General features: G+C 41.8%; 1 protein-coding gene across 3 annotated transcripts; it reads left to right on the forward strand.

Annotated features, from left to right (window-relative positions):
* Positions 1-2,226: 2,226 nt before the first annotated feature.
* On the forward strand, positions 2,227-10,376 carry lrrc8da (leucine rich repeat containing 8 VRAC subunit Da). Of its 3 annotated transcripts, none has more exons than XM_030403788.1 (2): positions 2,227-2,245; positions 6,808-10,376. In XM_030403788.1, the coding sequence occupies exon 2, from the start codon at positions 6,810-6,812 to the stop codon at positions 9,357-9,359; it is 2,550 nt and encodes an 849-aa protein (XP_030259648.1). In that variant the 5' UTR covers positions 2,227-2,245; positions 6,808-6,809; the 3' UTR covers positions 9,360-10,376. The 3 variants fall into 3 exon arrangements, with proteins under 3 accessions (XP_030259648.1, XP_030259647.1, XP_030259646.1); XM_030403787.1 differs by lacking the exon at positions 2,227-2,245 and adding an exon at positions 2,593-2,923; XM_030403786.1 differs by lacking the exon at positions 2,227-2,245 and adding an exon at positions 2,594-2,919.
* The last annotated feature ends 1,049 nt before the right edge of the window (positions 10,377-11,425 follow it).

Genomic DNA, 11,425 nt, shown 5'->3' on the forward strand with positions numbered 1-11,425 from the left:
TGTTTACTGCTGCAGAAAATAAGATGTGAGCACTGTGAGGTATTATTCTGGTCTGAAAAGTGTCTCCGAGAACAAAGATACGCTGGTATGAGATGTGGAAGGGAGAGTGGCATGTGTTCTCTGTCTGTTTCTTTGTCTTTGTCTTCAACACACATGCAAATACACACAGTGCACCAAGTACCTCAGTGCCTCAGGGGCTGTTTGCTCATTATTTCCCAACTGTAATATCATATCACACCACATCACCATCCATTGCTCTTACTGTATGTTGAGTAATAACAAAGGACCAACACACGAGCAAACAGCTTGCAAGCAGACGCCCAAGGCAGTGTATGTAACTTGACACCAGTGGTGGAATATAATGTAAAGTACATTTACTCGTGCTAAGTGCTGTACTTGAGTCTAGTTTTGAGATAACTGTGCTTTACTTGGCTTACTTTGTTTTTCTGCTACTTTCCCCGTCCACTCCACTACATTTTGCAGGCAAATGTAGTACTTTTTCCTCCACATTTAGTTGATTACTCACCAGTTACCTTGCAGACAGCAGAAACCTTTACTGACACCAGTCTCTACCCCTCACCCTCCCCACTACATGTCCAACGCTCCAACCTAATCCTGAATTTCCTACCCCACTGTGTGCGTTTGTGTGGGTGGCAGAACTCAATGCTGACAGGACATTAATTACTATAGAAACAGGTTTGTTTGGGGTTTGTTGTTGGTTTGCGGCTTCAGCTCAACTTTAAATGACTATTTATTCTTTGTTACTTCCACACAGAGACCCCACATTTGTTAAATCGCTAGCGTATGTCTCCGTGTGTGATACAACCAGCGTATTCTTTACAAATCAGGGAGGGAGGTTTACGCTGAATAATTTATATCTTACTGAGGAAATGCTCAACACACTGAACTGGTTGCCACGGGTCCTCATCTGTTGGCCCATCACACACCGACAAGAAACCTCATACTGTCCAACAATGTTCTGCTACCCAGTGTGACACAAAAAACAAACCATTACAATATTTATATCTTTTTCCTTCCACTGGTGACACAAAGCATATGTCACACCAGAGTCAGATGGTTTGCAAAAAGGGCAGTCTTGGTATCATTAGAAGTATAGCTCAGGGTACGGCCATTTCTGAAATGATATCTGCATTTAATTAACATCAGCAACTTTATTACAAATAAGGTCTAATAGCAACAAGTCGTGGTGGGTATCACTGACAGCTAAGGGAGTTTACACGCACTAATTCACTTCTTTTTTCATCTGCTTTGTCCTCTAAACCAAGCTCTCATAAAACTGGCTCACTCAACTCTAAGCAAACATTTGGCCCTCCTGCAAAAACAAGATATCTAATACACTTTACATATTTTACCTGATTTCTTATAGAGCCCGTAAAGAACATAGATCCCATCAGCTATCAGTCTGCCTGTGGTTATGTTATGGTCACACCCCCCCTCCACATCTGATCTTGTGAACTCCCAGACTATCACACTACACGCCCCACTGGCTGCTTTTCTTTGTCTTTTTTTCCCCTCCTTCTTGTTTTTTTCTTCTTCTCAAAGTACAAGGGGTAGGCTCGTGTGAGCGAGAACAGTGTGCCAGCAGCCAGCAGCCCTGGACCGGTTGAAACCTGTATGGATTGCAACTGAGGAGACACTTCCTCCACCGGGTGCATCATCAACCAAATCCAGAAAGAGCTGGAAATGATGCACGAGTTCAGCACTCAGGGTCCTATTGACTGTTGAGTTTGTCAATACCAATAATTCACACAGACAGACAGACAGACAGGCGGACGGACGGACGGACGGACGGACAGATAGATAGATAGATAGATAGATAGATAGATAGATAGATATTAATAATAGTTTAGGTTAAATGTAACAACACAATGCCGCATGTTAAACACGTGTCATGAGCACAGAAGGTACATGTGCTAGGTCTTAATAAGTCAGCAGAGTTATTTCTACCAACACCATGAAGCACTTTGTGGTGTCTGGGACTGAAACAAAGAAGGGGAAGCAGGTGAGGCGTTCAAGTCACACTGAGAAGGTGGGACACATAAAAGCTCAATTGTGAATAGTAGACTCACCTCAGTTTAAATAGTAGGCTATTCATTTCAGGGTTATGTTGGACTTGTTGAATACTTACAATACTTTCATGTAGTACATTCATTATAAGCCGTTATATTTCTCAAAGACGTGCTCAATACTTGTAAAAGAAACCCCTCCTTGTTGGCTGCATATGGTAAGATACTGAATGTAACCTTGTTTGTGGATTTTATTGTGCTTGTACACCTACAGGCCAATATTTATTTTGTCTGGTAGACAACTGACAGCCGTGAGATCAAGTAAATGCAGTTAGGCCTGCAATAAATACATGTTCCTGTAATTGGAGAGTACCGTGCGGAGTGCGGGGGTCATTAAGAGGGCAACCTTGAGATACAAGTAAAGCTGTCAGTCCAGCCGTTGACTGTGTTGCCTCGTCTGTTCCCACTTTTCCCCACACGCTCTGAACGCAGCATTAGATAAGCTAGCAGGCGGTGCCTTCGGGAAGCGGCCGTAATGACATCCTCCAATGAGAGGCGCCCATAACACCCACAACAGCGGTCTGTGCGGCTCCATATTGGATCTGCCTTGTCTTAGAAATACTGTGCGCCGGAGGACTGCCCTGCGCATATTGTGTATCTCACGGCCAGGCAGCCGGCTCCGGTCCACGGGCTCAGGTATGAGGGATGGGATGCAGCCGACGAACTGCGCTGACACCGACAAATGTTTTTCGCAGTTTTTGTTTCACGGAGCGGCGTCACAGTTTCTAACAGGGCTGAGAAATTAGGTTAGAGGCGCACCTGAGGAGCGGAGTGAAAAGTGGCATGCCGGCTGAAGAAGAAATAATTGGATTGAGATAACGCCACACAGGCAGTGAGTATATATATTTCCATTTACTGTGTTTGAACTTTAGAAAATACACGCAACCAAAGCCTGCTGATAATCAATAACTTCATTGATGTTTCTTAAGTCCCGCGTGGCCGAGGAGCAGATAATGGTTTCCAGATAAGAAACTGGTGTACCTGGCGTGAATGTTTAACGACCTGACACACAGTGTTTCTCAATTTCACATGTTTCAACAAGTCACCTGATCCGGTACACCAACAGATAACTTACTGCGCAAGAACTCCTCCTCACGTGAGGGAAAATAAAAAAAAAAAAAAAAAGTCAGGCGTTTCATCACTTAACGAGACAAATATCGAATTTCCTCTTGTGGTCAAATAGTCTGCCTGAGGGTTTAAAATAAAGCCTGTTTCCCTGCGACCCATTTGCAGACCTGGCTTTTAAGTAAGTTTACACAAATTAGTCCGGCAGCCATCTTTAAACTTATAATCATCATAATTAACTTACTCTCAACATGCAGTCCAGTGGCTGCTATTACATGTGAGGTCAGTTTGTGTAGTCTGTGTGTGTGCACAGGTTGAGCCCGGTGTCACAGACGGGGACTGCTCACGGGCCCTGCTGCTGTGTGGCGCGGGGCCCCGCCCTTCCTGGAGGCCCCCCACCCACAAAGTTTTAAATTTTTTTCCATTGCCTGTCTGGATGAGCTTCATCAGCCACATGTGACGAGCCTGTGGGAGGGTTGATAATTATGAACCACTAATTTGCGCCTGCCACATTTGTAAATGCTGCAGAACCTAAAGATCACTTGCACTGCTGCATATCGTCGTTGCCAAGATATTGTCTAAAAATAGCTACAATTTGTGATCATTCATTTGATTTCACGTCCTTATCAGCATCACTAGAATCAGGAAAGAGCAATACACAAACTGCTAATATGACCGGGTGCAATGTGGAAGGGGGAAAATCTGCCACTCAGGGTAGATCGAGTAGAAGGAAGAGTAAAACACTCAGCACTCCAGACTGCATCAAGTTCAGCTGGCTGGTTTCAAAGTGTTAAATATAAGCCTTTTTCATGGCAGACGTTTTCACTAGTCACAGCAGGAAAAGCACAGGTATTACAGCTAAGTCGACTCTGTTCTATTCAAGTGTTCCAGTGAGCCGTGACAGTGAGCCAGCAGGAGTAATATCAGCAAACTGAAGCAGCTAAATGATATTCTGCCATTGTTAATTTAGTTATTTATGTCCTTTTAACATGTAACAAAGAAAGGCTGGTGTTTATTATGACAATAGGAAAATAAGATGAGAAAACACACATTTTGATTTACTTTATCGATGTAGAGAAGGCAGGACTTTCAAGTTCCTCAAAATAAGAGAACAAGAAGGCAACTCGATATAGCCTCGCTAAAGCACTATAGCTCTTGATAGATATTGATTTGTTTAAGATCTTATGCTGATATCTTAGAATTTAAAAAATATTTCGACTTTTACAGAAACACAAAGTTAAAAGTTATGACCCCCCCCCCCCAAAAAAAATTACCCAAATGTTGTTACTGCAATTTCTTGCTGATAAGAAATATCTGCAATAAACTTACATGAACTGATTATATAGACCCACTGATTGATTATTCAAGCTCTAACACAGACTGAATTACTTCACATGCATAAATGGCAAAGAATTTGTACAGTAAAAGAGACTACCACTGTTTATTTAAAAAAAAAATTCTAAAAGGATGAGGTTTTTGACATTAAGACTTTCTTAACTCTTTTGCCCAGTAAAATAAAATCAGAGCTTTTTTTTTGATTGCTGAAGTGTCTTGATATAATGTGCCGAACATGTGAAAAATCATTTTCCTTAATTTTTCATTTGCAGGATGAAAATTCAATCGCAAGACCTCTGACCTGGTCATTCATGCTTGAGATATTCATTAGTATTGTGGAGGACCTGTGAGATTGTATTTGCTTGTTTGGAGGCTGATAGATTAGGTGGTGAGCAGGAACTTTACTCATCTGAAGTTCTTCTTTGCTGTGACAAAGGGTCAAGCCATCACGGAGGCACACAACTTATTAGCCATACTGTTTCAATCTGTTACTACTGGCTTTTGGAGATAACGTCGCTGTGTGTCAACAGCTGTTATCAGCAGACTGTCACCCTCAAACTAGAGGCCAGTTTCTTCATTTTGTAGCAGAACAATTGATAAAGACAGACTACGAATAATTAGAATTTCTGCTCTGAAATGTAGCATTATGTGGAAAACAGTTGAAGGCTCTAGAACATCCTTATTAAAAAGATCATGGTTTTCATGTTTGACACACAGCCTCCAAAAACAGGCAAATTACCTCCTACGTTAAAAAATATCATTCATAGCTCAAAGGGGAAAGTTGAATATATTTTCTGCTTGGAAGTGCTGCACCTCTTCCTTTCAAATATGCACCACCAGGAAAACACCTTTTTCCTTGAGTGCAGTTCAATGTGATCCAGATGTCCTCTGCCTCAGTTGTGCAGCGCAGTATGAAATATTTAAAATGTGTCACAGGAAGAACTACTGCTTTTACAGTTTAGCTCGCAGGCCTTAAAGTTGCAACACATTATCAAGGTGGACAGGAAATCATTGATGTGTTTATTCGCAGACACATTTTTTATCTTAAATCTTTCTGTCAGTTGTGTCTTTTTGCGTTAGAGACAGGAAAAGGATGAAGGATGATCTATACGATACAGAAAGTGCCACATCCGAGAGAAGAAAACAGAAGAAGAAAAGGCAGTGCCTCACTAAATGAAACGCACGTGTGCCAAACGTCTTAGTGAGTCAGAACAGTTTGCAGAGCTACATCAAAGGCCTGTGCTCTGTTCCAGTAACAACATGTTGTAATAAGTCTGGATTTAGCTCAACCTTGGCTCTGTGATTAAACTTCATTACTGAATGAAACTACACTGCGAAGTGAGACAAAGTGAGGGTTGGATTTAACACACCAGTATGAAGTGATGGAGGGCCTTCACAGTTACACATTCACACCTTGCACAGTTAAATGTGTTACTCTGGCAGCTTTCGCAGGGAGTACGATGTGGCACTTCGCTCCGCTCCTTGCAAATTTTTGTGGATTTAACCCAGAAAGCTTTGACTTCCTGGTGCAGTTTGCTGCTCAAGACACTTATGTGGAATGTCATTTTTGAATTTCCCCTTCAATTATTACTGAAGATGAAAGGGCACAGGGTTAAAAGCAGTCTTGAAGGAAGGTTTATGTTCAGACTTAGGTAAGCTAAACAGGGGAGTGTCAGAGCAATTTAATGTAGGACAGTTATTCTGACCAGATTGATTTGGTGATAATTTCCTCCATTAACTGTCCTAAAACAACAAGACCGTTTGTTGAGTTGTGTACTTATTTTTTTAAGTTCAAACCCAGACAAATTCTGTAATTCATTTGGTTGTGGGGGAAACATCAGATGATTAGTCAAAGATTGAGGATGGTGACTCAACGTGTCGAGAATTAAACTTTAAATACATTAACTCGTCTGTGAACACATCTGCCTGAGTCACGTCAGGGTTTGACAACGAAGACGACTCCAATGATCCCGTTCTTCACGGCATCATCAAACCAAGTCCTTTGTTATTGTTTTGATGAGCTACCCACAGCGTCAGAAATTACACACAGTGATTATAGGTTTTAGAAAATGACAGAAAACAGTGAAACATGTCAATGTTTTAAATGAGACGCCATCAGATGTTGTTTTTTATCTTGACAGTGCAAAACCTAGAGTGATATGAGTTACCAATGATATGAAACAGAGGACAGCAGACACTCCTCACATTAAATCAACTGGGACAAGAGAATGATACTAAGAAAAAAAATACTAAGAAAATGATAAACCAACTATCAAAATACTTAATTTTGTAGACTAACTGACTCTTCCATCTGTTGCAGTGATGTTCACACTCACGGAGGTTGCGTCGTTGAACGACATCCAGCCGACGTACCGCATCCTAAAGCCATGGTGGGACGTCTTCATGGACTACCTGGGGCTGGTCATGCTCATGCTGGCCATATTTGCCATGACCATGCAGATCACAAAGGACCAGGTGGCCTGCCTTCCATGTCTGGAGGACACAGATGAGGCCTCGGGAACCACGTCTCACCCGTTCACGCAGCAGACAACACAGGCAGCAGCAGCAGCCACCGGGGCCCCTGCGGCGTCCTCCACCCCCCTGGTTACTAAGGACTTACCGGATGAAGTTGTGACAGAGATCACACACCAACACACATCTGTGGTGGCAGAGAAATACGCCAATCAACCTCAACCAACAGGGGTCAGGACCAACCTGGACTATCAGCAGTATATCTTCATCAACCAAATATGTTACCATGTTGCCTTGCCCTGGTATTCCAAGTACTTCCCATACCTCACCCTCATCCACACTCTCGTTCTCATGGTCAGTAGCAATTTCTGGTTCAAATACCCCAAAACGAGCTCAAAGATTGAGCATTTCGTCTCTATCCTTGGTAGATGCTTTGAGTCTCCCTGGACTACGAAGGCTTTGTCTGAAACCGCTTGTGAGGACTCGGAAGAGAATAAACAGAGGTTGACTGGCACCTCCTCGGCACCAAAGCAGGTATCTCTAGAGGGGAAAGATGAAGGCGCAAATGCCAATTCATCCACACCCATGCTTGGGGTGAAGTTCTCTGCAGACAAGCCCATCACAGAGGTCCCAAGTAGCATGACAATCCTTGACAAAAAAGACGGGGAGCAGGCCAAAGCCTTGTTTGAGAAAGTAAGGAAATTCCGAGCCCATGTGGAGGACAGTGATTTCATCTACAAGCTCTATGTAGCGCAGACCATAGTCAAAACTGTCAAGTTTATTTTGATTTTGTCCTACACTTCCACTTTTTTGGCAAAAATAAATTTTAAGCACAGTTGTGAGCCTGATATTAAACAGTTAACAGGATACAGAACGTTCTTCTGTACGCACAACATGGCATTCATGCTAAACAAGCTGCTCATTAGCTACATGGCTTTGATTTTGATTTACGGGATGGCGTGCTTGTACTCTCTCTTCTGGGTGTTTCGACGTCCACTGAAAGAGTACTCATTTGAGAAGGTCCGGGAAGAGAGCAGCTTTAGTGACATTCCTGATGTCAAAAATGACTTTGCATTCCTTTTACACATGGTTGACCAATATGACCAACTCTACTCCAAACGCTTTGGTGTCTTCTTGTCCGAGGTCAGTGAAAACAAGCTGAGGGAGATCAGCCTCAATCACGAGTGGACCTTTGAGAAACTACGGCAACTGGTGACCCGTAACGCACAGGACCAGCAGGAGTTGCACCTTTTCATGCTCTCTGGTCTCCCGAATGCAGTGTTTGACCTCACGGACCTGGAAGTGCTGAAGCTGGAGCTGATTCCTGAGGTGAGGTTCTCTGCAAAGGTCTCCCAAATGACGAGCCTGCAGGAGCTGCATCTCTGCCACTGCCCAGCCAAAGTCGAGCAGACTGGTTTTGCTTTCCTCCGGGACCATCTTCGCTGCCTTCATGTCAAGTTCACTGATGTCGCTGAGATCCCAACATGGGTGTATTTGCTGAGGAGTTTAAGGGAGCTTAATCTCATCGGCAACTTGAGCTCAGAAAATAATAAAATGATCGGCCTGGAGTCCATGCGAGATTTGAGACATTTGAAGACATTATGCTTGAAGAGTAATCTCACAAAAATGCCCACGAACATCACAGAGCTGTCACCACATCTGATTAAGCTAGTGGTGCACAATGATGGTACGAAGCTGCTGGTACTGAATAGTCTGAAAAAAATGATAAATCTTATTGAACTGGAGCTGTACAGCTGCGAACTGGAGAGGATTCCCCACGCTATTTTCAGCTTGACCAATTTACAGGAGCTTGACCTGAAATCGAACAACATCCGAACCATAGAGGAGATCATCAGCTTCCAGCACCTCAAGAGGCTGACGTGCCTCAAACTGTGGCACAACAAAATCATCACCATCCCATCCTCCATCGGCCAGGTCAAGTCTCTGGAGTCTCTCCACCTCTCTCACAATAAACTCGAGTCCCTGCCTCCAGCCTTGTTCACTCTACCCAAACTGCGGCACTTGGACGTGGGCCACAACTCCATCTCGGTGCTCCCTCCAGATGTTGGTCTCCTCCACAACCTCCAGCACTTAGCCATCAACTCCAACAAGCTGGAGGTGCTGCCCAAGCCCTTGTTCAGATGCACCAAGCTCAAGGTGCTGTGTCTGGGGAACAATGCGCTCACCGCGCTGCCGGAGACCGTGGGTCAACTGGTGCAGCTCACTCAGCTGGAGCTGAAAGGAAACTGTCTGGACAGAGTGCCCGTCCAGCTGGGAAACTGCCGCATGCTGCGCAGAACTGGCCTGGTTGTGGAGGATCATCTCTTTGACGCACTGCCTGTGGAAATTAAGGAGAGTATCAGCCAAGAGAGCAACGCACCCTTTACAAGTGGCTTATAGCACAAAGACGACTACTTCCTGACAAGCCTGTGTAATGGGTGTAAGAATATACTTTTTATTATTGTAATATCCATAAAAATGAATGCATTCTCTTGATTATTTTGATTGTTCTAGCTGATAATGTATTGGAAATGGTACTGAATGATTTTCTAGTTGCTGAGCATTTATCTAATTCAGCAACATTTTGGGATTTAGTTTTTCATAGTTTTGAGATTTGAGAAACATTAGAAATTTAACTTCTCTATGTAATAATCTGTAGACCAAAACGTTCTCCTCTGATGTAGATCTCTCATAATTGTTTTAGGTACTCAGGTATAATTGTAACCATGGGGAACAATCTTTTTTGCCTTAACTGCTGCTATTCTTTTTTTCTTTTTTTTCTCTTTTTTTTTTACAGTGAGAGCTTTCTTAAACAAAAGGCCAAAAATGAATTTGTCATGTCAGTGTTTATGTCATACACACACTATCCACAGAACAATTTCTATATGTCACGAAAGAGCACACAATACACTTCTTTCTTTGTAGTTTTTAACTTTTGTTGAATTTATTTAACCTTGTATTTTCCTTAATGTCTTGTAGACTAAATGAGTTGAGAGTTGTAAAGCTCACATGGAGACTAAGCACCATAAATGAACCTTTACCTTACTCTTGTAGAGATTGTATGCTAAGGCCTATAGTAATTCATTTGCACAAAACTTAATAATTTTAAGATAGGTGAATGTCTTCAGCTATAACATGTCCGAAGACCAATGGGAGCCGGTAAAAGGGAAATCTTTGGACTATCTTTTTTTTAAATCATGATTTAAAATGTGTAGTAAAACTGGTCACAGGTACGACTGATTATTCTACATGTCAAAACTGTGTCATGTCAACAAACATGTCTGCCTTCACTCTTATCAATGTATTACTGTGTAGGCCTATAGATATATGTGCTCTTCAGAGCTGCTGTAACACCTTGATGATCCTATGCTCAAAGTTCACAACTTTATGGCACAATAAAACAAGATTTTAGATGAATGTCTAATCATTATTCATGTACTTCAGGTGTACTCCACGGAACACTCTGCTACAGTCAGAAAGCTAAAAATGAAATGGCCATTAATGTGTCTTTTTTGAGTGGTTTTTAAATTGGGAGGACATCAGATTTGAAACGTAGAGTTTGCATGGTCCAAGTTATGGAGCACTTGCAGGTATCAAAACGTCCCATACTTGAAGCAGGAAACATTTGACACCCCTCAGCCCACTAACAGATGTGATTAATCAATGGTGACAGAAAGGTACAAAGTTCGATTCCATCGATGAAACATCAAGAACATCTTAACATCAGTTACACTTTGTTTATTTCTGAGGATGTTACGCACAAAAGACACAATACTCTCCTGCTGTATTCGCCAGTGGACATAATGGAATGGATGGCCACTTCATAATTTGGATTTGAATTAGAGATGTTGATGTCTAATTATAATTTCTAGGGTTTACCTTTTAAAAAGTGTATTACCAACAATGGATGGACACAAATGCATAAAAAATGATGTTGTTACAAATTACGAATACTTTATCAATATATCAAAATAAAATACAAAAGCATGAGAGGTCATTTTTTATTAAAAAACAAAAAGTTTTTATGCACAAACTGACTTTACATTTTAGCCATAAAGACGTCTTTCACACTTTTTCAACAGTTTTCTTTATTGTTGATTCACGATTAACTAATGTTTCTTTCCATAATCTTGACAGTTTTGCTAAAATCTGAATCCGTGTTTCTTTATCACTCCCCAGTGAATCAGAGGTCTTATTTAATGCAGATATCTGGACAGATATATGCATATCAATGCAATGCTTCATCGTTTTTAGAGTAGCCGATGTATTCTGAGACTGAAAATACTCAAGTGGAAGTGATGACGTTAACGATGCCTTTGTTTTAGCAAGTATTAGAGTGCACCTATTAATGATCTCATTGGTTCCACCTGTTTGATAAGTTAAAATGTTTCACTCTATTTTTTCTCCATGGAAAATGATTTTGCAAAGCTCCTTTGTCTTTTGTCCACAGAATGAATGTTTTTTTT

This window comes from Sparus aurata, chromosome 21, assembly GCF_900880675.1.
Source record: "Sparus aurata chromosome 21, fSpaAur1.1, whole genome shotgun sequence".
In the NCBI taxonomy this organism is placed as follows: Eukaryota; Metazoa; Chordata; class Actinopteri; order Spariformes; family Sparidae; genus Sparus; species Sparus aurata.